This window comes from Plectrocnemia conspersa, unplaced genomic scaffold (genome assembly GCF_051122295.1).
Source record: "Plectrocnemia conspersa isolate PC_06_02 unplaced genomic scaffold, ASM5112229v1 ptg000013l, whole genome shotgun sequence".
Taxonomy (NCBI): domain Eukaryota; kingdom Metazoa; phylum Arthropoda; class Insecta; order Trichoptera; family Polycentropodidae; genus Plectrocnemia; species Plectrocnemia conspersa.
Window position 1 is genome coordinate 1,225,192 of NW_028277177.1, and position 27,375 is coordinate 1,252,566.

Genomic DNA, 27,375 nt, shown 5'->3' on the forward strand with positions numbered 1-27,375 from the left:
AAAATACTTGATTAACTGATAATTGAAGCTATTACGATAATACTTAATGATAAAAAAAAATAATTTGTTACCTTGTTTTAAAAAATTAATTTGTTTAAAAAAAATAATCAACGAGTGACCCACCAGTGATTCGCTGGCGTTTAAATGGTTAAAGAATGAAGAAAACCATACCTATTTAACAGGCGCATCTTATACAATCTGTCGACAAACTTTTACAGTTACAGAAACCATTCGTTAAGCTGTTTCACGATCACAGGTAAATTACATCAAAAAATGAATTCCAAATTTTAAGGAAAAATGCCGCCGATAATAGTGACCGGATTATTACGCGAACAAAAATTGTGAATATTGGTGTTTGCTTGATTGTCAAACAGATATTACTTTTAATTAACAAAAAAATAAAATCAACTACTCCATATTTCTCTCTCTCTATTTTTAAGTAAAAATTTGTGTAATTATAGGAAATGTAAGTGTATCATACCAATGTAAATAACTAATATAATTTTAAATTAAAATCATATTAACATCTGTTATATAATATATACATTTACTTAAGTATTCTTAAATATACATATATGTGTACATTGATTATCTACGATTAGATTTTTTGCTAAAATTTGATTAAATTCATTTGCAGCATGTTCATTGTATATATTTATCAGAAGATTATTATTTTTACAACCATGTGAATTTATCTGAAATAGTTGTTTATTTTCATTTTATTATCTTATTTAACTTAATTCGTAGATCCAAGTACAACATTATTATGTAATTGAGTTAAAATACGCATACCTAATATGAAGCCATTAATCAAGGGAAACAATAAAACAAATATAATATATAAATGATATCATATATTTTATTGGTCAGTTCCTTTTATATCAAAATACAAAGTCCCTTTTTAAACATAACACAATTTATTACGAAAAATATTATAAATGTAGAAATAGTTTATTTTCCCTTAGATATGCTGATTCTAAGCAATTCGACATCGGAATCAAATTTTTTGTGAAAGTTTTCCTTTTCTAATTTTAATTTATTTAAGGCAAATTGGAGACATAATCCTAAGAATTCTTCAACCTGAAAAAATAAAACAGAAAATTAATGACTTAAGTCGATTCTTAGTATTTAAAATGAATATTATTGATGTCTTTTTTTGTCTTACTGTCATTTCCTCCTCGGGCTTGTTCAACTGGACGAACATGCACTGAGGAGCGTGATCCCTGTGCTCGGTCCAAGGGTCGTCGTTCTCGTCCCACCCGTCCATTTCCTTCTTGCACAAGTAGCAAACGGCCAAATCCGGCTCGACCTTTCCGCCGCTGAAGTAAAAGCCGGCTTCTGCCATCTTCTTCGGGTTACATTTCACGCTGCTGTCGTACGGCCAGTTCTTGAACGTCTCGTACCTCAGCGCCTCGTAAATCATCTCCTTCGGAACAGTTTTGTTTGCCATAGTTTGCTTTTTCGATGCCGCGCTCTCGAGTAAATGTCAATCACTAACCGTCAAATCGAAACTTTTGTTTCGAATATTTCGGTGCTGCCATATCGGATAATTCTGTTTACACAATCGTTACGTTATTTCGAATACATTATAATTTGCGTACACCCTCCTTACACAGTCATTGAGCCAGATTCCTGCTCGTTTCACATTTTCGCAATTCCGCTAACACCCCCTCTCTAAGCATATGACATCATTTATGAAAACGTACTTGCATTTGAACTTTTACAAAATTTATAAAAATACTACGATTTATTAAAAATCACACATCACGAAATATTAACCCTTAGACCACCGACCGGTATATTCTTAATTACTCGCTGTTACTCTGTTTAACACATCATTACAGCCAAAATACTCAATTTTTATATTTTCAAATTATATGTGTATGATTAACATGATTTAAACATTCTAATGATATCAATAAACAAACATTTTTAGTCGTATTTATTTAATATATAAATCTGCAACGCATTTTTTCTTCGTCTGACCTACATCCTGTTATAAAAATTTACAAATCGACAACATTTCTTAGATGCATACAAAATCACATATATCGTACACAAAAATAACCCTAATAACCAAACCGTTTGTTTTTGATCAATGGTATATATAAAAATAATAAATAATAAAACTTAATAGCAAGATACGATGTTACATTTAACTATATATAATTATATGTATAATATATACATATTCTTCTTCTTCTTCCACGCCGCTACAACCAGTGATCGGTTTTGCCCTTTCCACCTAATTTCTTGTAGAGCTTCTAGATATATCTTAAGCTTTAGTATTTCTTCCGCTATTGCTTGCATTTTTCCTGGTTGTAATATTGCATATTCCAGGTTCCAAAATTGAAGTTCAGTCGTTTATCTAGATTTCGATCGTCTAGGTCATTATGAATCGGGGCGAATTTATTATTTCTTTGTGATTTTTTCATAACTATTTGGATTTATCCACGTTGGTTGGTTTGCTCCACGATAGAAACCCTCCTCCTTTATCCGGGCTTAGGACCGGCAAGAATGTAACATATCTACACTCCAGGCGGAATATGTAATATATATTACACACACACACACGTTTATATACAATAAATAATAAACTTTTCGACCATCGTGACGCATTGGGGTAACCTGTTAAATCACGATGGTATTAATTTATTGTAAATAAATAAACATATTACAAATAAATTATAAAATAATAGAACAAGTAAAATAAAATGATTCTACGACAAGGAATCGTTTTTGTTATTATTGTTATTATTTAATATTTATTAATAAGTATTTAATAGTAATTATTATTATTATTATTTAATTATTACAAACAATAAAAACCAATCACAAATACAGTTGACAATATTAAAACAGTCGAAATAGCGTATAAATATTTTCACAAGTATTTACAAATCACAATTATCATTGAAATATTGATGACATATTTTAATGCGTTTGTGCTAACCCTAAAAGTGGCCTAAAGTAACACGATCGAAATCGCGCGCAAAATACAAACGACTAAAATTAAGGCGTGACTTTATAATTATATATACCACTGTTTCATCGCAAATTCTATAAATAAAATCACTGAAATCGTTTACTAGGAACTCAAACTGATTTTTAAAACATATATTGCTAACTTTTACCTTTCCGTTTCTTTAAAAAACGAAGGTTTTAACGAACGCATCATATCATGCGCATGGCGTTGAACGGTAGATTTACTTGCGCATGATATGATGCGCTTGGCGGTGAAAAGATTAAAAGACTATTTAAACCGTTGGTTGGTAATTTATTAAAAATAACTTTTTTTGTTTAAAACCAGGGCAGCGAGCGGTGGGATGTACAGCCGGTTGGCCTGGGTACCTATTACTCTTTTAAAACACAAAAAGCAATAATAATAATAATATTAATAAAGAAAAGTAAAAATACAAAGAATTAATATCAGGGTAAAAGTAACTGGTACAATTTATTATAACATTATTTCCTAAAAATACACATGGCAAAAAATAGATTTCATAATGTGATATATTTCTCTGGATTAAAATAGAGAAAGCTGGTTAGAATCGAAAAAATTGTTTTAAAATCAGTTGTGGACACAAAAATAAAATGGGAACATATATTATATTAAATACAATTTACTGTGTGTTGGACGCTTATGCATGTTTTTAGACCAAACGGCAAACTGTCAACTTTCTGTGCAGATCGCAGCAATGTCATTTCCATTATGTGTTAAAACAGGTAATGTAATAATCAATTTTACCGGCTAATAATGACTACTTTTATACATTACACATTTTATAGAGCCTAGAGTTGAAGATGGAGATACAAATTTTGACTCTTCGACTTTCGAAATCATGGTAAAAAGATGAAAAAATTACTGATATTTTCGACTAGAATAACCAAATTATCATTTTTCAGTCTGAAAATATGAAAAAAGAACATGACGACTGTAGCGAAAGTAATTCAGTCGAATTAAACGATAAACTGGAAATAGGTTAGAATTTATTTACTAAAAATCATATTTTGTAATATGTGTTTAATTTATTAATGAACCTTTTCAGATGACCAGGATCTTAAAAATATTCTTAATCCACAAACTGATAAAACCGATATACCTTTCAATAAATCTAAGGCAAATTCCCTCGATTTTAAATGTGATAAATGTGGAAAAGCATTCAACGATAGATTTCTCCTTTTGTATCATATAAAAACACACAGTAGCTCTAATCTAATAAATTCATGTGATATATGTGAAAAATCGTTTAAATCTAAAAAAGGCCTCTCTATGCATATGGCTATGACCGTTCGGCATTTTCCACCTTGCAACGAACATAAATTTGAATGCGAAAAGTGCGGAAAAACATACAAATACAAAACAGGTCTTGTAAAACACGTCGAATTTTTCTGCAGTTTTAAAAAGTTTAAATGCTGTCACTGTGCAAAAGCATTTAAACACAAAGCAGTCCTTTCTATCCATATGAAAATTCACAATGATACTGCATAGTCCTTACAGTTAGCAAATGATTGTTTGCCGGTGGCGTGAAAAAAATGGATTTTCAACTTTTCGTGTTTGGGCTATATTTTGCATCATTCTCTTTATTCACAGAATTGATAAACTTTCAATGTCATCATAATAAGATAGGGTTCTAATGATAAAAATGAAATGTTACACTTTATGTTTTTCAATTCGGATAAGCCGACAGAAGAAGACAAACGCCATTATTGTTTAAATGTAATCTACAAACAATAAATCATATCATTCAAACACCAATAATTAATTGTATTTTTTCATTTATTTTTGTTTTCTCATAGGTACACAGTTTATTAACATAAAATCCACTGGAATTGCTCCGGTGCGAATCGATCCGGTAAATTAGTGCTGTAAATTTTCAATTTTGATATTACGTTGGTCACAGGTAACTCGGATTTCAAATATGCACTGCATCCAGGCTGTCTTTGGACCGCCGTTGTTCTTTACGTTGGACGATGAGGTCGAAATGATGTTTTCGGTCATTTTTGATTATGCAAAGGCTGATTGAAAGCGATTTAGAAGCATATTAATTAAGGGGCAGAATTATACCTCAAAAGACACTAAAACTATTAACGATGATATTCATTATTTAACATCAATGGATCGAGCAGGCCAAAATATCATCAATTTCGCTGCATAAAAATATTTGGAATAACATATCTAGATATAATTGAACTTATTAAAATTAAAAATTATATGAGAAAGCAATGATATAAAATTAAATGGCCCCAACCTCAAACTGTAATTAACAAACTAACTGATAAAATTCAAAACATTATAAACGTTTTGTGAGCATTGAAAATGGAGACAATTCTATATGGAGAATGAGAAAATTGCTTAAAAATAAAAACTCAAATATACCACTTTAAGATCCGGAACAACAAACATGGCTAACACAATTCAGGAAAAGGTCGAGATATTAGCTGAGAATTTTTCTACTTCTTATCAACTTACACAAAATTACGAGTACAATGCCAAAAAATAAAGTGGACCAGGCAATTAAAGATATAAGTAGATTTCAAATAGATAAAAAATCCATTAACAAAGTCGGCTTCTCTGAAATTCTTAGTATTGTTAAACGATTATCAAATAGAAAGACTCCAGGAATAGAAAAATTAAATAACCTACTGATTAAAAACGTTCATTTTGTATGCTTTAAGTACTTAATTAATTAATTGATCTTTTGGATATTTACTAATTATCTGGAAAATGGCAAAAATTCATCTGATAAAAAAACCTGGCAAAGCAGATAACATACCAATTCACTATCTCCATCAGTATACTACCGTCACTTAGCAAATTATTTGAAAAAATCATATCTCTCTTAATAGCAAACTCATTCATGGACAATTTGCTTTCTGTGAACATCATTCAACTATGCATCAACAAAGCATATATTTAATATGAAAAAAAGTTCTGGTCTTTTATTGCTAGACATAGAAAAGGTCTTTGATACACAAAATATCCAGAATGATTTTTTTTATGAAAAAACATTCAAGAATTCTATGAAATGGAAATGTGTAATGATGAAAATGTACATATAGTTCTTATGCAGATTTATAAATAAAAATAAGCTAGACTAATTAAAATGTATTCACCACATACAAGTGTTATTAGTGTTGTCAATGTCTTCATAATAAATTTTCTTTCTTTCATAACTAAAATACGAAAAACATACAATGTCAAAATTTAGTATTAACTTTATACTTTCTTAGTCGTGGATCTTCAGCTTGCGCGAATTTATTATTTTTATGCTTCTTCTGTATGCACTGAATGTTTGTAAAAATTACATCTATTAATTAGCCCTTTTAGTGGGCATATAAAAATTGAAGGCGGAACCAAAAATGGGTATTATTTTCTTTATAAAAAAATCATTATGGTCCTTTTGTTTGTGAGCATTATGTCGCATGGGCGTTATATAATATGATATAAATATCGGCTGGGCGTAAAGTTGTATGCGACAACTGTCGTTGGAACAAAGATATATGTGCCTATGGCGACCGATTGTCGAAAGAGTATTTCACTCCTTCACGAGCTCCTCAAGAGTCCAGCCGGGGCCTTCTGCTCTTTATGTTATGTATTAATGACATAAATACTGCAGTTACTAATTCAAGTTTTCATCTGTACGCAGAAGATCAACAACTTTTCAATTAAAAATAATAATAAAAAAGTAAACCTTACATTAGATAATTAAATATATCAAAACTCAATAGAAAAAATGATAAATCTAAATTATTATTTTTAAAATAAGCTTTCCGATGCAGTTTCGGCTGTTGATTAGTAGATACTTTGCGCAACGTTCTGACATGGGCAGATAGTTAAATGTTTAGACCAAATGTATAACTGTCGAGCGAACGGATGTTTTGATCAGGTTACTGGTTATTTTCAACGCAAATTTCCAAAATGTCATTTTCATTCCATATCAAAACAGGTATAAATGTAAAAAAGTTATAGATTAATATCGTATAATAATTTGGTGTAAATATTTGTAGAGCCTGACTTTAAAAATGAAGGAGAAACTTATGAATCTTTGAAGAAATTCGAATATATAGTTAAGGTACAGATTTTTGAATAATATCTATATATATTAAAGTTACTAAATTTAATTGTTTAAACGTCGTTTTCCAGTCTGAAAATGTAAAGATAGAATACGATGGCTGCGACGGAGACAATAGGGTCGAACTAGACGACAGGTTGGAGATAGGTTAGAAAGTTATTTACTCGGCAATTTATTTTATAATATAATGTATAGTTAATTGACCAATGAACATTTTCAGATGAACACGACGTTAAAGACGTCCTTTACAATCGCACCGATGATAAGCATATACCTCTCCAACGGTCAACCGTAGATTGTCTCGACTTTCAATGTAACAAATGTGATCAAGCGTTCAAGAGTAGAACTCTCCTTTCGTATCACCTAAAAGATCACCCTAACCCCTTTAAAAATAAATGTTCTAAATGTGGAATAATATTTAAAACTAAAAAGGCTCTTTCGATGCATTTTACAAGTCTTCACAGCGTTCCCGGTGATTATGAATGCAAGCACTGTGGAAGCGTATACAAATTCGAGTCAGGACTCATGAATCATGTAAAGTTTCATTGCAAATCACAAAGATTTGAATGCGATTATTGCAGTAAAGTATTCAAATACAAATCGGTCCTCTTAAATCATATACGTATACACAGCGATGCATGCGACTACGAGTGTTCCGAGTGCGGAAAATCATTTAAAACTAAAGATTATCTCTTGACGCACAATAGAAATATCCACAACGATTCTAACAATTTTCAATGCGAATTATGTGGAAAGCTATATAAATTAAAATACCTCCTTTCTTATCATATGAACACTCATAGCGATTCCAACGTTTACAAATGTTCCAAGTGCGACAAAGCTTTTAAAACCAGACAGTCCCTCATTCAACACAAAAACAGAAATCACTCCGAGTCTAAAAACTTTGAATGCGCTGACTGCGGAAAAGCGTACACATTTAGATGCGATCTTATAAAGCATTTCTATATTCACATTAATTCTAGCAACTTTAAGTGCACAGAGTGCGGTAAGAGCTTTAAGACTAAGGGCTATCTCTTACGGCACATTAAAAATATTCACAAAAAGTCTAAAAGTTTTGAATGCGAACTATGCGGAAAAGCTTTTAGATTCAGATATGTGCTTTTGAATCATATGAATATTCATACCGATACAACTGATTTTGAGTGTTCCGTTTGTAAAAAAGCATTTAAAACTAAACAGTATCTCCAGTTGCACACTAAAACCGTTCACCGTGCTTCTAAATCATAAACAAGAGTTTATAATAAATTTTAAAGCTCACTTCTATGATTTTTACTATACATATATATTTTTACTAATTGCTTAAAACTGGTTTTATCAATTTATTTACAATAAACACTATTTTTTATATATCATATATGATTGTTATTCATAATCCTTTTCCTTGAGCAATATTATTTTCAATCCATTAACAGCTTCTTCAAAGTATGTTTGTAGACTAAAGATGTTTTTAAAAAACTGAGACAATAAATACTTGAAAACAATCAGAATTGCCATAGACATGTATATAGTTTGTGATTCGACGGGTAGATTTTAAGCCTGCAATGTACAGTAAACCCCCCAATTATTAAATACTCATACAATTTTTTGCAATACGTACGGACGAATCAGGCAAGTGTGGTTAGACATCCTCCATTTCTTTCGCTCACACATAAATCTAACAAAAATGTATAACTTTTTATAAACTAACGATAATTTCATTATTCTTTCGGTGTCTTATCAATGATTCTATTTAGTAACAGGATATTGTTGTTACGATATTTTCAACCCTAAATCAACGATGGCAGTGGAGATAAAATAATCTCAGTTAAGCTTCATAATGCTTTGTGAGTTTTAATTTGGTCATAATGTGACAATAGCAGTTAAAAATATCTGTAATGTAATGGACCGGGATGCCATTAAATGAAAGAAGTGTCAAATGTAGTTCTAAAATTTTCATTCCGGGAATTTTGCCATTGAATATCTACGTGATGGTGGGTAGTCCTTAGAGGTTGTTAGTGAGGATATTAGGGCTGCCATAAAAGCAGGTCCGAGATCAACGTGTCGCCTACATCAGTTCACAGACATTTAAAAAGTTAGGAAAAGTGTTAAAGTGTAGAACTAAATTTGCGCCCCTCCCCCTATTAATACTTTAATAACTCATTACATGAGCGCAAGAATAAAATTCAAATTAAAGTAATTTAATATTATATTTGACACCATACGAAATACTAGGTTATCTAGCGTTCATATTAAGACTTTCTATGGCAATATTTACTACTTACAATAAGTGAGAGTCGAATGAAGCGCATATAAACCGAATTTTGGTCAATAGGAGAGTGCAAAAAACGATTATCCCTTCTCAGAAGTCAAAAATTCACGTCAAAAGCAATAAAATCGTGCCGGCGCCGTCGCAATGGGAACGCTCGTCACTTGATTTCAGGCTTAAGCATATTACCTTTGAGAATAAAATAAGAATTTTTGTACGAAAAATATCCTCAACAAACAGTTCTACAAAAAAAGATCTCACAAAGATGTTTCTACGGCCGCGTATGTAAACAGACAAACTCAAACTAGACCATCTGAAAATAACGGCGAAATTCTTGGTACGCCTAATATTTTTAAATTATTTTATTAGTGGTTTTCAATCTGTGGGTTTCATAAGATCAAAATAAAAGTTTGTTTTATTTATAGTTTAAATGAATATTTACAAAGAAAATTAATGTATTTAAACTCAATACTAATAAAATAGAATAAAAATAAATGGTTTTGAAGAATAGTTGTCGAAATGCATTGATTTTGTTTCCACGAAAAATGATACGTTGCGTGGAGTGTTAAAGGAAAATAATGGATGTATTGGAGGCCTGATTATATGTATTTATTTAAGTTTATTTTGGGCAAAATTTGGCGGCACTTTGGTAACACTGGCGTGACGGTTCCCTTCACTGGCAAACCCTGGCGGGTCCAGCCTGCTGATTCGCGCACCGTCTATTTATTAACATGTAACTTCATCAAATCGTCAATAAAATACTACTGCAGCGGTTCAAGCTGTTTCTAATTGACATCTGTCACCTCTCATCGGCTAATATGTTTTAATTAAAAAATATTTAAAAGTAAATTTTTCAGTACTTTCTTGTTATTAGAGGACAATTTATTCTAAAAAATATTTATTAATTTGATTATAAATTTTATTTTCATTGATTGAAAATTAATGTGTTCAAACTGTCTCGTATCGAAACAGAAACCGTAGAATTCCTGCAATAACCTGTTATGTTATGTTTATGTAGTGTCTACTGTTCTGACAAACGCTCACTCACTACTGCTCGTTCGCACCTAACCAGTTTGAATTTTAAATCTATTTATGTAGCAAAAAAACGTTTTACTACATAAATACGTTTAATAGTTTGCTACATAAATTTAAAAAATTATGATTATTAAAAATATATTACACAATTCCGCTGACCCCCCCCCCCTCTAAACATAATTTCTGTGAGCCGTCATAGAGCGTTGGTCAGAATAGTGAACACCCCATGAATACTTCTCTGAAACGAATCTACTTAAAAAATGTGATTTATAATTATATATAAATAAATGAAACCGAAAAATTAAGTTATTAATTATTTTATTTAGACCAAATTTTGGTATTAATTGATTATCAAGACGCCACAATCAAATTTAACAGTTATGAAACGTCTATTTGCTGTTCAAACCTAAATAAATTTACCATTATACTGTTATTATATTTGTTTAGGTTAGGTTTGGGTTTGAACAGCAAATGGACGTTTCTTAACTGTTACTATAATAAAAAAGTAGCAAAACCAAATCAATGCATTTTGTCAAGTATTTCTTAAAACCAGCATTTTTGTTTATATTGAGTTTATGTGTAAATATAAAATAAATTTTATGTTTTAAATTTTTGTTCTTTCACAGATTGAAAACCACTAATAAAATAATTTTAACATATGTACTAATACAAGTCAAAACATTTGATACATGCGCCGAATTGTTTCATTATATGCTTGCTTGTACACGTGTGCAAGCTTGGCGTTGGCCCGTCACTAATCAACCAGTATCCTTTCACTCAATTATAGTCAGCTTAATGTGTCAGGCAATGCTTTTTTTGCATAAAAAATACTCATCGAAAAGCGCCAGCCGTCACAGCTTTTCTATTCTGATCTTGTCTTATGATACCAAAATAGTGCTACAATAGCCTTCGAAAACTTGTTTTAAAGATTCAGATCGACTTACGTTGAACGAGGAAAGGTCTCATAAGATTTTCGCCAGATTGGAAAATCTCACTCCACTGATACAATAATTGAAATAAAACTCTAAAATCCACGAGATCTATTTATTAATGCAAAATTATAAAACATACAAATATCGTTTACGGTCCAAAAGGCACTCAAAAAGAAAATTGATATAAAAACACCTAATGTATAATACAATTAATTAAATAATCAGTCTTCTGCGAGTTAATTAATTAGCACATAATTTTTGGATTTCAAATGCATACAGTCTTAAATAAGTTAAAAGTTAAAATTCGTACGTCGTACATTTAATACGCAAGATTCAAAATTGAGATTACGTTTGTATAATTAGTATAATATTTAAAAAATAAATATATAAGTAAGCTTAAATAGTATAAAGATTAAGTAACATGCCATCGACTCTTGTTAGCATAAATATTTAATAATAAGCACATTACGCAAAATAATAATTTAATATGAGTAACACCAAAATAAATGCTATGATTTAGTAATTAAACGCATTGTTAGTTCAATTAATAACAAATCATAAAGAATTTTTTAAACAAACACAATTCAAGAATTTGGCTGCAAATATGTATGTATATATGTACGTCTAATACTAAATACTAATAATACAATCGAGAATATATTTTTTTTGTAAATCGTTAGCAAAAAGTAGTCTTTCTAAGTTTATTGCTATAGTTAAACTTGTGCGACGTCTGCGGAGTCGGCGAGCATGGCAGCGGCTCTCGTCACGTCCCATTCGCATCCTTCGAGGGCGACAGAACAGTCGTACAACGTGGGACTGTCCAAACCCATAAATTTTAATTTGGCCAACTTGATCGCTTTATGTACGTTCCAAGAAGCGAACTCTAAAGCCATCAAACAATTATCGGGAGAGACTTGCTGATTCATGACTTTGCACATGATCCTCACTTCGTCCGAATCCGTTCCTCTCTGTCTACCGCACGGCTTTTGATCGGCGAATTCCAACAGATCTTCCACCGAGACTCGATCCGGAGAATGTTTCATTAGAGCGTTCATTTCTGAATCGCCGCTGTTTCGATCTTCGTAAGACTTGAACGTTCGAAACGACGCAGTCGGACTGTCGTCTATGAAGGATAACATTTGAGCGACGGGTCGATTTACGCTGTTGGAGTACATATGAGTCTCGAAAATATTGCTCGAATCTTTTTTATTCATTTCAAATATGGGATTGTGTCCGTCGATGCAGTCGATAGAATTAAAATCGTTCTCGATCTGAGCTTCGAAGTTCAGAGACGGAGTATCGAACGGGTTCAGAGAAGCGCAATACATATTCTTGGAACCGTTATGGAAGAAATTATTTGTCGATATGTCTTCGAACGGATGCTTCGTCTCAATTTCGGGCGTATTAAATATAGCACTGTCTTCGGAGACCGACTGCATAACCAGTGGATGTTTACGCGTGTGCCTCTTTCCGGCGTCTATATGCTTATTTGGATCTCTCGGCGGTACCGGAATAGGATTGTGATTTACCGAATCGGGCGTATCGATCGATACGTTCTTCGCATTGCAAAACTCGTCCTTCAACTTATGGCAATCTATAGAATTGGCGTTCTTAGTAATTATTGAATGAACGTTCAATTGAAGAGGAGGCACTTGCTTTTGCTTGATTTTCAAAAGCGTCGTTTCTAAACGACACGGCTGTTCAATTAAGCTCTCGTAAGCTAATTTACTTTCTTCCGTGAGACTCCCTTGAATGTCCGGCACGCTTTGCGCTTCCTGGCTGAAAGTACGACGCTCTTTACCGTTTTCTCCTTTACTCACGCTGCCGATAGAGCCTTGAGACGTTCCCAAAGCGCTCCCGAGCAACGGAAAGAGAAAAGAAAATTTAGAACGTTCCACAGGAGACGTCGGAGTGTTGGGCACTTCGGCCTGTTCCAAATCGGTCATCGATTTCACCGTCAGTTTATTCGCTAAAGCGATGGCAGAGTCTAAAGTGCGTTCGTCGTGAGCCGAAATCGGTTTCATCGAGTGCTTCTTCTTCGTAGTGCCAAAAGTGTTCGGTTTCGAATCCTCTTTGTGATTGAAGTCAGATTTTGATTCTCCGTAGCTTCGGAACATCGATTCCATTTCGTCTAATAACGACTGTTCGAAATCGGAAGTCTTCTGATCGTCTTCGTCCGATATCTCTTGATAATCGTGGACTTGTGTCTCGGTCTCCGGTGTTCCCGAATCGGGCTTCTTCGAATCCGACCCGTGAGTTTCGCTATCTTGATGCTTATCTTTTTTCTTGGGCCATTTAAACTTTGGCATGTGCTTTTGTATAGATACAGCGTCGAAATTGAAAGTGGAATTTTGCGACTCGTGTCCGTTATCTACGTTTCTGTATTCGTTGGATCCGGGCGGTTCCGTTATCTTTTCAGCGAGAGATATTATGTTTTTCGACATATCTATCGATTCTCTTAGTAGCATCGAATGCGCCACTAAGGAGCCGTTATCTCCGGTGAGGTGAGAAGGCGAGTTCGGGTTTATGAGCGGCATCTGCTCTAAATCCTCGGACGGTTTATACGGAGTCACAATCTGCTTCGGTAGATTGTTGTATTCTAAAAATGATACGTCTCCGAAATAAGCTCCATCTAGACCAACATGTCCCATATGCTTGACCTCGCCTTGAGGACTCGAAATCATATCGCTCCGTAATTTCCTACGCATCGTAGAGCGATCCTTATCGCTCCTTATCAATGAGCTTCTAAAGCTACTGTTTGTTTCCATCGGCGATTGATAACTGGAAGTGGAAGGCAAACTAGATCCGAGATAAGAAACGGTATTCAAAGGATTGAAAAATCCAGTCGCCGCATTATTCAAAGCGCCTTTCCAACGGCTCCCGGTCTTATCTAGAACTGTTATAACATCGCCGACTTTATAATCTAGCTGATCCGGCTTCTTGATCGAATCTGATTGAGCCGAAACGGCGGCTTGTACTTGTTCCGGTTTACAATCAGGCAGTAAGGTTAATATATCGGTGAATTTGGGTCTCTTGTTCGGTTCGTGCACCCAACACTTTATCATTAACATGTAATATTCTTTGGGACAACATTCCGGTTGCTCTAAACGTTGACAGTTAGGCGTATCGATAGCGACTAAAATCTGATGTCCAGAAAACGCGGCCCACGGCTGAAAACCGTACGAAAACATCTCCCACATTGTGACGCCGAAAGCCCACACGTCACTAGCGGAGGTGAATCGCAAATAGCTGATGCATTCCGGAGCGCACCAAGCGATCGGAAGCTTCAAATTAACGTTGAAATTCGTCTGATAGTAATCTTTACCGGCTCCCAAAGCTCTCGATAATCCGAAATCTGATATTTTAACTTTGTTCTTAGCGAATACGAGGATGTTACGAGCGGCCAAGTCACGGTGAATCAATCGCTTGTTTTCTAAATAAGTCATACCTTCGCATATTTGTATGGCAAAGTCGCATAACGTCAACACGGGAAAGCTAGATCTCAACGACGTCTCTTTCAAACACTCGAGCAAAGATCGCAACGGAGCTAATTCCGTCACTAGCATCAAAGACTGCGGATGCAAAACGACTCCGTACAGTCTAACGATGTTCTTATGTTCGATGTCGTGCATTATTCCGGCTTCTTTCAAGAATTCCATAGCGTTGGTGTGCATTTGATTGCGATACAGGCATTTTATAGCGACTTGTATGCATCTTCCGTTGTCCGTCCACACTCCTTGTTGCACGACGCCGAATTCGCCAACGCCCAGTTCCTTATTCACGGTTATGTTTTCGGTAGGAATGATGTGCTTGTTGGCCCCGGGCGCCGGTGTAGGTAGTTCGGGCTGCGGATGACTCGGCAGATAGCCTTCTTCTCTTTTGACTGGTCCGAGTAGCCGCTTAATTTTAGATAGATAGTTTTGCGGGTAATACTTGCAATAATACTTCTTGAGGCGCCTCTGCTCCGGCCTGGACATTCCCATCTGTTGGAGGTCATCGTCCGTGACGTATTTCAACTGCGAAGGCTTCTGTATCTTGAGTTCAGACTTGAACGCGTCGTAGTAGTGTTGGAGCTCGGCCTCGTTCAGGAACTCGAACAGCCCCAGGCCCGGATCCATATCGAACGTCGTCTGGGCTATCGTCTCCGGCAGAATGCCATCTCCTACTTTATTTTATGGTTGCGCATTATTTACCAACACCGCGGTCGGACGTGACATGACAGTCGGCGAGAAACGAGCTTGACGACCACTGGTTTCAGTAACAGGGTTGCTACAGCGAGCGTGCGCTTCTTAAAAATTCCATTTAATCAGAGTCTACCGACTCAAAATTGCACAACTGTCATAATTACTCGGTTGAAAATACTTCCATAATTAAATACTTAAGACCTAACAGCAAAAAAATCGGCCATCGTGTTTTTTTTTTATTATGTGTAATATGGTTCAATATATTCAAGTGAGTTATAGTCTTAAATTATACTAAATATCTATATTATTAGACTCAAAGGTTTATGCCATCAACGAGTACTGGCGATTTTCTTGATGACTTTTATAGAAGCCAACAATAAGTTAAAAGACAATAAACCCTTACACCACGTTTGACGTTTCCAGACGTCATGGCGAACAAGTCCCAGTTCCTAGCCGTCAAAATAAGTTTATGTATAAAAAATTCAATTATTGTATTTATATATCGGTTTTATTGCGGCACTCTGGTGACACTGACGTAACGCAGGCACATTCTCTTGGCGACTTTGGCAGGCTCGCATGGTCAGTGCGGATTCGTGCACTGTTCACCCATTTTTATATAGTATATATATATAACATCATATACCTACAATAAAATACTACAGCAGCGACTCAATCTGTGTCTAATTACCACCCGTAGCCAAATTTCCGAAAGGTTGAATAAATAATAAATATAAATTAACAGAGTTAGTGGATGATGTTTCGCTACCGAGCATTTCCACTGCAACGGCGCCGACACGATTTTATTGCTTTTGACTTCTGAGAAGTGATAATTGTTTTTGCGCCATCCTATTGAGCGAAATTCGGTTTGAATACACTTTGACCGCTACTGTCATATCAGAAGTCCGTAATAATATAGGTAAGGATAGCTATCATATTTTTAAAACATGAATATCCAAGTGCGGACAAGCTATGGAGCAATATGCGTGAACGACGTCTGTCTGTACTTCTCTTCCGCTTATTTTCCCCTAAGAGATGGGTTGGCTTAGTTTGTATTTTGAACTTGATCTAATGAAAGTTCTAAAATTGAAATTAGTTCTAGAACTTTCATTAGGTAAAGTTAGATTTGGTTAATTTGCGTAAGTTAGGTTAGGTTAAAACAGTAACCAATTTTCTGATGTGAAAGTAAAAATAATGTCATATATTCTAATTTTGAAAAAAGTTTGTTATTAGTGAAAAATATGTCAGATTTTGATTGCTCAGATGATTTTATTCGATTATTTCACAGGGAAGGTTTTTGAGAGAGGTAGGCGAGGGCATTCGCCCCCCTCCTTGCATTTGTAAAATGAGCTTTTGAGCAAAATTGCTTTGAATTTTAATGAAAATGAAATATTAAAAAACGACCCCCGACTGGCTAACTTTTGCCCCCTCCTGAAAAACTGAAATGACTTACTTTTTTTTCCAGAATCAGCGATCATAGACAGTTCGTAACCTATAATGAACGATAATCAAGAGAATATTACCCTTTCTGTTGTTCTTCGAGGGTCCAGCTTGGGACCTCTGCTCTTCTCGTATTTAGTATTCACACGATCTGTTAGTTATTCGTATATGTATATATATATATATATATATATATATATATATATATATATATATATATATATATATATATATATTGTGGTAACCCTAATGTGATTAATAAATATAAATTCATCATATGTATTATTATTTGCTTTCATTGTTGTTGCAATTGTGGTTAATACATTCTTGGCGATATTAGTAACAATTTATTTATAATCAAGAATTGCAGATAACGCACATTGCCCTTGATACTTATCATTGTTTAAAATGCAAGAAAAATATCATATCAGTTATTTTAATATTTTAGTAGTTATAGTTGTATAATAAATATTTATGGAATATTAAAATTATTGAAATATGTGTATGTACATATATATTTGCATAATTGATATATCTGAATTACACTCTACTATTTTTCCTCAAAGTTAAAATAGCATAATTTGTATAAAATACACGCTGATGTCAGCTGTATCTATATTAAGTTTCAAGTTTTCAGTATAACACTAGTAGGGGGCAGGGGTGGGCTGTAAGGGCAGTCACCCGAAGGGGACGTCATATACTCCGAATGGGGGTGCCATTTAATGCTATTTAACACGGTGTTGGAAGTTTGTAAAAAAGGTCACCTAGAAAATTTTTATTCGTTTAAAAATGTCTGAGATGAAATTGTTAAGAATTTCCCAGATTTTTTTTAGAGCTCGGGGTGCTGAATACTCTGAAGCTGGTCCTGGTAGGGGTTTACCAACCGATACTATGATTACAATTTTATCTTAAATGGTACATTTTGACATATTCATCCAAGTTATTGTTGACAAAATTGCAAGACCTCGATATAGTAATTTGTTTGTATTTATATAAACTACAACATTCGCATCACTAACTAATCAAAAGGTCCGGTTGACACAGGACAGGTGATAAAATGACGAATGAATGAGTAAGATAGACTTTCAAATTATTTACGGAAATGCTAGATGTAGCAGCACTATATAAATATTTGCTGTGGACGTGAAAATATCCAGAATGAAAAAATATATAACTATATAAATATTTCATAAAAGAGTTTAGCTCGAAATAAGCAAAACATAATTAAAAAAAGGGAAATAGAAGAGTAAAAATGCATCAAAGGCAGCAAGACATTAAAAACGGTGCTATTCTAATAAAATGTCACCCAAAGTTTATTTAACACTAGTTTTATGGGTATAAACACAATTATTTGACGGGTGTCATTAAAAATATGTATACAGTGACCAGATTTTCAAAAATAAGAAGGTTCCGAAAATAAAAATTGCGTTTATATTTGCATAGTTCATATATAAAAAGTCCTAAAAAAAATATGGTCTGATACAAATCAAATCAGAAACCCATCAATTTGATGAGTATCGTAAATCTAGTGTTAAATATCTCTCAAAGATTGTCAACAAAATGAGAAACAATGACAATCAAATTAAATATTTAAAGTTTTTTTATGGTGTCAAATTTTTTTTATTTATTGTCAAATTATTAATAATAATAATATAATATTATTTTTGAATAATATAATATAAATAAATTATTGTAAGCTGCAGTAATAGTTCATAATTAATAAAATAGATCTCAGATTTAGCTGAGGTATTGATTTAAATCTGGTGTCCCAATATTTCCTTAAAGTTGTTTTTGTGATTTACTGTAAATAAAAAATAATCTCAATAATTTTTACCACAGCTAGATGATATAATTTCATAAGTTACTGTGTATCAACAAAAATATTGTTAAAGAAAAACTATATAAAACGTCGCAAAATACCTATATGTATTTTTCACAAAATCTGCTAAATGCTGTAGTCCTGGAAAATTTATATGTTTAATTTGATTTGAAAATTTATATGAGTATCAGTAAATATTCTAAGACTTTTGGAGTCTTAGAATATTTACTGATACTCTAAATAAATAGGGTTAAGAGCCGTTTTAATAACTAATTAAAACAAATAAACATCACTTATAAAAAAGTGTGTATTGTATGTAAAATAAATAATACATATCGGCAGTATGACAAAATTTATGCATTGTTTAAGTAGAACATAAATTTTTATAAAAAAGTAGAAAATATCTGATTTTAAATATTTCTCCAAGCGTTCAAAAACTATTCTCCAGTCCAAAATCCTCCGCATCTGCAATAAATTGATTCTTAGAATGTTAAATCAAATTATTAAAATAAAAATGGATTTATTTGGCAAACCTGCATGCGGAAAGCCATCTCAAATCCCACGCTCGAATCGCAGTCGTCCTTTGCGAGGCTTGTCTAGCAGCCGCAGCTCCGCATCGCCCGCATCTCTTAATCGCGGAGGGTCTTTGACCTAAGTGAAGATGTCTGATTGAATCCATACAGGAATCTGACGTTATGCTTCCTTCTAAAGGTGCAATATCTGGTATATACTTCAACATATCGGGCTCTTCTCCGAATTCCAGCTGTATAATATAAAATACACACATTAGATTAAGATATCCTTAGAAACTACTTAAAAAATCCTAGTTTGGATCTTCTGGTAGCCCAAGATCTATATTTAATTACCTGAAGAGGTAAATTTTTACAGTACAGCATAGGTGATACTATGCAGGTCCTCGGAAGAGATTCATTTATTTGCGGTATTAATACTAGGGAAGGTAGTGAATTACATTCTTCTGTAAAGTGCAAATTATTAAAATAATGTTGTATTAAATCTGAATAACAAATTAATATTGAGTCATACCTAATAATGCTTCATCAGGTTCGCATCCATTATGAGCTAATCGGGTCAAGAGTTTGTATAACAGACTAAGTACATCGACACTCTCAGTCGACCGAGTGAATACTGGTAAGCAATGGGGTCGCAAAAGACCCCAGACTCTAACGACGACTAGCAATTCTCTCATTGTGTTTAAGGCGCTAGCGTCTCTTAGCAATTCATACTGAAATATAAAATAATTGTATATCATGCCTTTAATTTTTGATCATATATGATAGACTAACGTACTCCGTGTGCAGAACTAGTGCCGGCGGAAGTTGGCAGTCTGGCCATGGCCGCTAAAGCCACTTCAGCAGCCCATTGAATAAGCTGTTGAGCAGATTGTAGCGCTGAAGGCTCAACGGCAAACTCCTTGGCTTCCAAGTGTATTAGAGCTTTATCTATATCGGCGACTGGAGTGGCTTGCTCGGATATGACAGCTAAAAAAGTAATCATTTAATATCTGATACATTTATTTATTAATGATTCAATGTATTATTTACCAGCTAAACTTTCAGTGGGGCCTTTGTCATGCGACGTTAAATCAGAGGGCCTTAGCAGACTTTTAAAAGCCGTCGAGATGGAATGAAGCATAAGAAGAGATGTTAAATCAGACGCTCTCGCTTGTCCCGAAATAGTCATTCTATAAAACAATATGATTTACTATATATATATATTGACAGTCGCCGAAATTTGTCAAGAAACATAGATAGGGATATACCTAGATAATGCTGCTCTGATACACAGCCATTTGGTATAGTGTAATTGTTGCCATACAGTTGGCTGTCGGAGAAAACTTTCAGTGAACCTATAATTATTAAAATATTTTATCTTGTCGGAGAATTATTCAATATTTATAAACAAATTATAAAAACATCACATCAACTTTAAAAATATTCATCTTCTTAGTAAAACTAACTTGAAACACCAAAAAATCACGGATTCATTTGTGATCCTGCGGGGGCGGGTTCATCGACGTCCTTCCCATGGTAATAGACCCATTTTTATACCGAAGAATATTACAGAACCAATGAGAAGCGCAATAAGCTTCCTGTTACAAATGAGACATAGATTAAAATAATATAATATATACCTATCATAAATTGATGCTAAGGAACTCTGCTTCAAAACCATCATTATATCTAAAGCGTCAAAACCAGTAATCATCGAATATTCTAATAAAGTAGTGGTGTGATGTATCGCAATTGGAGTGCCTAAAAAATGAATAAGAGATAAGAAAGGAAAGTCATCGACATAATATTTTTTATTATTATTAAGTTTCTTACCAGTGTCAGTGGCAGGTTGTGGTAGTTTATATAAATACAAATGAGATGTACTATCGATAACGAGGAGTACGCCTCCGAGCCACGAAGCATCACAACAAGATATCGCAGCTCCTGGTTGTTGTAGAGTTGCTGGAAGACACTGAAAAATAAATAAATTCAAATACTAAATTGTCTATGAACTCTTAACTACTTATATGTGGATTATTAATGCCAGCAACTATTTAGTGATTAACCTGTTATTTTTCTTCATGGGTCAGTATATTTTTCTAAAAATAAATATAAAATAAATGGTATATGATAAATGAAGCTAGTACAATAACCTTAAGTAATTTAAAAAAATATTATTTGTAAGTAAATCGTTAACTTGTTTTAAAAAAATAATTAACGTATGACGCACTGGTGAGTCACTGGCGTTTAAGTGGTTAAATGAGATAAAAATAAAAAGTATATGTGTACAGTAACATATAATTATTTGTAAAGATACTGACAAAAAAATAGTAATGGGATGTTTTCTTTACACGGCAATATCATAATAAAAAAAATACTAATTGTTTATGTATAAACATTGTAAATAAATAATTCAAAAAAAAATTTTAAATTTTAATCTGACGGTTGAATTAGAGGAACCCCTCCTATTTTCTCACTTATATTTTTTATTGAACCTCTGTTTTTTGTTTAAGTGCAATTCTAAATGTATCTGTATTTTGTAAATAAAATTTATTTAAATCAAGAATCAAGAAATATTTAATATAATATAACTAGCTGTCGGTTCTTCACTGGCATGAGGTACCGAAGCTATGGAGTGTGCGAATACCGGACCCATTACTTTTTGGGTTTTAAACATTATTTTTGATTCATTCTGATTTTTTTAATCAATTTTTAATTTTAATGCTTGATTTTAAAGCCATTGTGTAGCTGTGCGCTATAAAATATAAATGTGATGAGTGCACTTCCGAGATATATGCAGTTGTTCCTAGTGCATTTTTGACTGTGTGAATTTGCACACTACATAAACGAATATTCAGGATTTTGTAACTATTGGTCAAAATGGTTCAATATATGGAAATATTTTGTATCATTTAAAAAGAGGTTTGCAATTTAGTTAAATAATAATAGTAAAAAGCATCTGTTACACATCCACTCAGAAATATGACTGATATTTTGTTATACCTTACAGAAGCTACAACAAAATCAATGACCTATATTTGTTTCAATATGAGGAATTATAAGTTTATGTATGGTGTTTAGCGCATAATGTTTTTTTAAAACTGAAATAATGTTTTTTTAAAACTGTATTAATCCTTTCAACGCCAAGCGCATCATATCATGCGCGAGTAAATCTACTGTCTAACGCCATGCGCATGATATGATGCGCTCGTTAAAACCTTCGTTTTTTAAAGAAACGGGAAGGTAAAAGTTGGCAATATATGTTTTAAAAATCAGTTTGAGTTCCTAGTAAACGATTTCAGTAATTTTATTTATAGAATTTGCGATGAAGCAGTGGTATATATAATTATAAAGTCACGCCTTAATTTTAGTCGTTTGTATTTCGTGCGCGGTTTCGATCGTGCTACTTTAGGCCACTTTTAGGGTTAGCACAAACGCATCGCGGAAATTCGTTCTTTTATACTTTAATTTATGAATCGAAATTAAATTATGTCATCAATATTTCAATGATAATTGTGATTTGTAAATACTTGTGAATATATTTATACGTTATTTCGACTGTTTTAATATTGTCAACTGTTTTTGTGATTGGTTTTTATTGTTTATAATAATTAAATAATAATAATAATAATTACTATTAAATACTTATTAATAAATATAAATAAGATATAATTAATAAAATATCAATAATAACTCTTTGTAAATATTAAATAATAATAATAATAATAATAATAATAATAACAAAAACGATTCCTTGTCGTAGAATCATTTTATTTTACTTGTTCTATTATTTTATAATTTATTTGTAATATGTTTATTTATTTACATTAAATTAATACCATCGTGACCTAACAGGTTACCCCAATGCGTCACGATGGTCGAAAAGTTTATTATTTATTGTATATATACGTGTGTGTGTGTGTGTGTAATATATATTACATATTCCGCCTGGAGTGTAGATATGTTGCACTCTTGCCGGTCCCAAGCCCGGATAAAGGAGGAAGGTTTCTATCATGGAGCAAACCAACCAACGTGGATAAATCCAAATATTTATGAAAAAATCACAAAGAAATAATAAATCCGCCCCGATTCATAATGACCTAGACCATGGTTTCCCAAACTATGTTCCGCGGAACACTGGTGTTCCGCGAATCCAAAATATGTGTTCCATGGAGCCTAAATAGATATTTCACAAAAATTTGGAGTAAATTAAAAGAATGAACATATTCTACTTCATAATGAAGGCGAAGATTTTAGTACCTAGAAGTTGGGTACAGCAAAATAAGTGTTCCGCCAAAATTTTCGGATTTACGAAGTGTTCCGTCGCTCAAAAAGTTTGGGAAACCCTGACCTAGACGATCGAAATCTAGATAAACGATTGGACTTCAATTTTGGAAGCTGGAATGTGCAATATTACAACCAGGAAAAATGCAAACAATAGCGGAAGAAATACTAAAACTCAAGATATATCTAGAAGCCCTACAAGAAATTAGGTGGAAAGGCCAAAACCGATCACCGGTTGTAGTGCCGTGGAAGAAGAAGAAGAATATGTATATATTATAAATTATACATATAATTATATATAGTTAAATGTAACATCGTATCTTGCTATCAAGTTTTATTATTTATGATTTATATATATAAAGAAATATGACAACCTTCAACAACAACCAATTGCAAATACCATTGATCAAAAACAAACGGTTTGGTTATTAGGGTTTTTTTTGTGTACGATATATGTGATTTTGTATGCATCAAAGAAGTCTTGTCGATTTGTAAATTTTTATAACAGGATGTAGGTCAGACGAAGAAAAAATGCGTTGCAGATTTATATATTAAAATTGTCTCAGTGTGAGCATGACCCTGCTTGTCGTTCGCTTGTATAGTGCCGCGCGCGTACATGTGTGTGTAGGTGTGTGTACGCGAGCCAACACGCGGACCGACCAATAGATTTAGTTTTGTTCACTTTATATTTCCAACAATACGACTAAAAATGTTTGTTTATTGATATAATTAGAATGTTTAAATCATGTTAATCATACATATATAATTTTAAAATATAAAAATTGAGTATTTTGGCTGTAATGATGTGTTAAACAGAGTAAGTAGCCAAAAAATTATATCGCTAAAAACGCATGGCGTACAGCGAGTAATTAAGAATTTACCGGTCGGCGGTCTAAGGGTTAATTATACTTACTAATTAGAAAAAACAATAAACTGAATATATCGACCACTTCATCTGTTGCTAATTAAACATATTACAATAGTTTGAATAGCATGATATTATAAATGAAAAGCTGTGTTTTTTTATTATCATCTGTATTCTGGTTTCAATAACGTATCAAATTTGACTCTAAAACGTTGACTAATAAAAATTTGATGATTATTTAAAAAAAATCGAGTTTTTGTCTTAGTTATCGCAAAAACTCGTAGGATTTAATGTGTAAAATTGAGTCAGCAATACAATCATAACTTACCATAGAATTGCAAGGACCGGGACTACCTTGTCCTCCGTGCATTGGACTAAATTTGATTTGCTTCGGAGGAGTACCACCTCCCATCACCATATTATCGACTAAAGACCAAGCTTGCGACAGTGATGCAGAACAAGCCTACAAATAAAATAAAAAATAATTAGAAACAAAGTACTATAGACATAAACATGTATTACATACTTGTTTAAGAGTATCTCTATGAAGGCAATGGACTGTGTTATCGTTCAAAGAGACGAATATATACGGAAGAGACGGCGCCATTAATGATGATCCTGCCACGGACCAAGCTATCTGAACTTTGCTAGAAGTCACCGATACAACTTGAGCGGAAATGGAGCGATAACTGCATTGATGTTGCCATAGCTGAAGATTTAATAAGAAAATAATAATATTTATATTAAATCCACTGTTATAGATGATTGTGTACTTACAACTGTGTTGAAGCAATCCGAAACGCGAGGAGAAGTGGAACCTTTCACTAATAATGAATGAACAGGAAGTGCTCGTTCGACCAAACCCCACAGTTCTATACAAGCTCCTCTTCCTGGAGGTCCGTTTCCGGCTATTATGAGGGAGTCGGTATCCTCGCGAGATGCCCATCTCACTTGAACTATTTGTGTACCTAATATACATTAAATTACCAATATAAAAGTATGTGATATGATGATATATATATATGCACATATGTATATACTTACAATGTGTATCTTTTATCATTGTTTCTCTAAGAAAAAAACTAGGTAAGGCTTGGCTAGTCACAACTAAAGGTTTCTGTTCGTCTTGCAATGAGCAAGACTTCTTAACGGACACTCGGTAACACTGTATCGGATGAGATATGTTTCCGGATGAAACGGCCACCAAAAAATGTCCATCTGAAATTTATCAAAATTAATATATTAAAATAATTTAAATACAGTAGATAGAAATTATATCAAGTATTACTTTTCCCATAGCAAATATCGGCAGTTGTTATATATCCTCGGGTAGAACCTAAAGATTCACTCGCCACGAGAAGAGCTCTTGTAGATCGATAGGGATTATTGAAAGGCAAGAGAACAGCTCCTACCATTCCAGTAGCCGTTATAAAAATAGCACCTTCTGCAGCAACACCCCTATAAGTGCATCGATTGTTGAGTTTAAAAATTCGCTATAAATCACAATCGCATTTACAAACGTACCCAAATTGTCTCACCGACGGAGCGAATCGTAGATATTGAAACTTTTCCGTACACGGCGTCTGATCGCTCTTCTTGTCCGAAGATAACGAAATCTTACGGCCGTTGTGAAAGAATGCCGCTTTTATAATATGTTCTCCTGCGTACGTTTAAAGGTTATGTAAATAATGTACGTTGTTACAGTAAATAATCATTTAACTCACCAGGGAACGATGCTTTATAAAAGCAATCCCATTCGTTCAACAGATAGTCTCTCGATCCGTAAAAGTAAATATCTCCAGACGAATCGGCTATGAGCAAGTATCGGCCTTGTTGGTCCCATTCCAACGCCGAGATCTGATTCGATAGAGATATTATCAAGTGGCTGTCCCACGGAGTGTCGATGTCGCAGACGTACACGTGAGAGCCCCATGTGTGCCCAGCGTCGTCTTGCAATTGAGTCAAAGAAGTAAAAGCTGCGATGTTTCCAGTCGAAATCGTGCACAGAGTCGGTCCGCCGTTTAAACTGAACAAATTATAAATGTATCAATTCATTATTGAAAAATTAATCGTAATTTTTTAATAAATTTTGGCAAACGATTATGAAATGTACAATAAAAGTCATAAGATTATAGAAATATTTTTGACGAACCTTTCTAAAGTAGGCGGAGCGCATTTCAGAGGTTTTCTGTGTAATGTATATATTAAATCCATATTTTGTTGAGCGTTTATCATAGCATTTTATCTTTGAAAACGTAAACACTACGCACAGACACTGAATACCGTTGACAGTATCTTGCTAGATGTTGCCACTATTAAAAATATTGCTTAATTATAACAATGTAAGATTAGTTGCTGTAATGATTATATAAATTATTAATTTTCGTTAATGTGGCATAGTGGCAATACTGCGGTCGCGGGGGCAGTAGTCAGCGGGACGCGGTGCGGGTGCGACGCAACCACAAGCTATCCGGGCAGTATGGCGGGAATGCGCATTTGTGACGTGGTGCGACCGTTCAACGGCGAGGGCGACGTTGTGGCCTGGTTCGCCAAGCTGGAGCGAGTGACGAAGCTCCGAGGTGACGAAAACGTGGCGGCCATCGTGCCATTGTTTCTGGAGGGACGCGCTAGCACCATCGTCGACGCGCTCAGTGAGACAGCGCAGAACGACGTGGGCGCCATTAAAGCGGCGCTGTTCAAGGTGTTCGCTCCTGACGGCAGAAAGGCCTACACCATGCTGATGAAGCGGAAATGGGATGGCGAACACCCAGAAGTGTTTATGGAGGAGATGCGGAAGCTCGCGACGGTCGCAGGCCTCAACAGCGATGCTTTTTTGTCGCGCCATTTTGTTCACTGTTTACCAGCTGAAGTGGCGACCGCTGTTGGGACGCGCGACGCGAGCGGAACGGCAACCCCGTCGGAGTTGGTCGAGTTCGCGAGGCCACTCCTGGAGCAGTACGTGGAG

The 27,375-nt window shown here is 33.9% G+C and overlaps 5 protein-coding genes across 5 annotated transcripts; 2 read left to right on the forward strand and 3 right to left on the reverse strand.

Moving 5' to 3' along the window:
• Positions 1-841: 841 nt before the first annotated feature.
• On the reverse strand, positions 842-1,628 carry LOC148226890 (baculoviral IAP repeat-containing protein 5-like). The gene is made up of 2 exons (XM_088202157.1): positions 1,166-1,628; positions 842-1,080 (listed from the first exon to the last, which is right to left on the reverse strand). The coding sequence occupies exons 1-2, from the start codon at positions 1,448-1,450 to the stop codon at positions 952-954; spliced, it is 414 nt and encodes a 137-aa protein (XP_088058283.1). The 5' UTR covers positions 1,451-1,628; the 3' UTR covers positions 842-951.
• Positions 1,629-3,660: 2,032 nt separating this feature from the next.
• Positions 3,661-4,762, forward strand: LOC148226891 (uncharacterized). The gene is made up of 4 exons (XM_088202155.1): positions 3,661-3,726; positions 3,790-3,845; positions 3,907-3,982; positions 4,050-4,762. Exons 1-4 carry the CDS (start codon positions 3,699-3,701, stop codon positions 4,490-4,492), a joined length of 603 nt encoding a protein of 200 aa, XP_088058281.1. The 5' UTR covers positions 3,661-3,698; the 3' UTR covers positions 4,493-4,762.
• A 2,184-nt stretch (positions 4,763-6,946) lies between these two features.
• LOC148226892 (uncharacterized) lies at positions 6,947-8,449 on the forward strand. The gene is made up of 3 exons (XM_088202148.1): positions 6,947-7,076; positions 7,148-7,223; positions 7,297-8,449. Exon 3 carries the CDS (start codon positions 7,518-7,520, stop codon positions 8,322-8,324), a length of 807 nt encoding a protein of 268 aa, XP_088058274.1. The 5' UTR covers positions 6,947-7,076; positions 7,148-7,223; positions 7,297-7,517; the 3' UTR covers positions 8,325-8,449.
• A 2,958-nt stretch (positions 8,450-11,407) lies between these two features.
• Ack-like (activated Cdc42 kinase-like) lies at positions 11,408-16,160 on the reverse strand. The gene has a single exon (XM_088202076.1). It carries the CDS (start codon positions 15,425-15,427, stop codon positions 12,023-12,025), a length of 3,405 nt encoding a protein of 1,134 aa, XP_088058202.1. The 5' UTR covers positions 15,428-16,160; the 3' UTR covers positions 11,408-12,022.
• A 2,878-nt stretch (positions 16,161-19,038) lies between these two features.
• MED16 (mediator complex subunit 16) lies at positions 19,039-26,724 on the reverse strand. Its single transcript, XM_088202078.1, has 17 exons — positions 26,563-26,724; positions 26,135-26,436; positions 25,935-26,070; positions 25,699-25,868; positions 25,455-25,628; positions 25,188-25,378; positions 24,937-25,119; positions 24,739-24,873; positions 21,095-21,233; positions 20,902-21,022; positions 20,530-20,616; positions 20,312-20,451; positions 20,058-20,248; positions 19,794-19,992; positions 19,616-19,725; positions 19,283-19,512; positions 19,039-19,214 (listed from the first exon to the last, which is right to left on the reverse strand). The coding sequence occupies exons 1-17, from the start codon at positions 26,643-26,645 to the stop codon at positions 19,187-19,189; spliced, it is 2,619 nt and encodes an 872-aa protein (XP_088058204.1). The 5' UTR covers positions 26,646-26,724; the 3' UTR covers positions 19,039-19,186.
• Between the last annotated feature and the right edge of the window lie 651 nt (positions 26,725-27,375).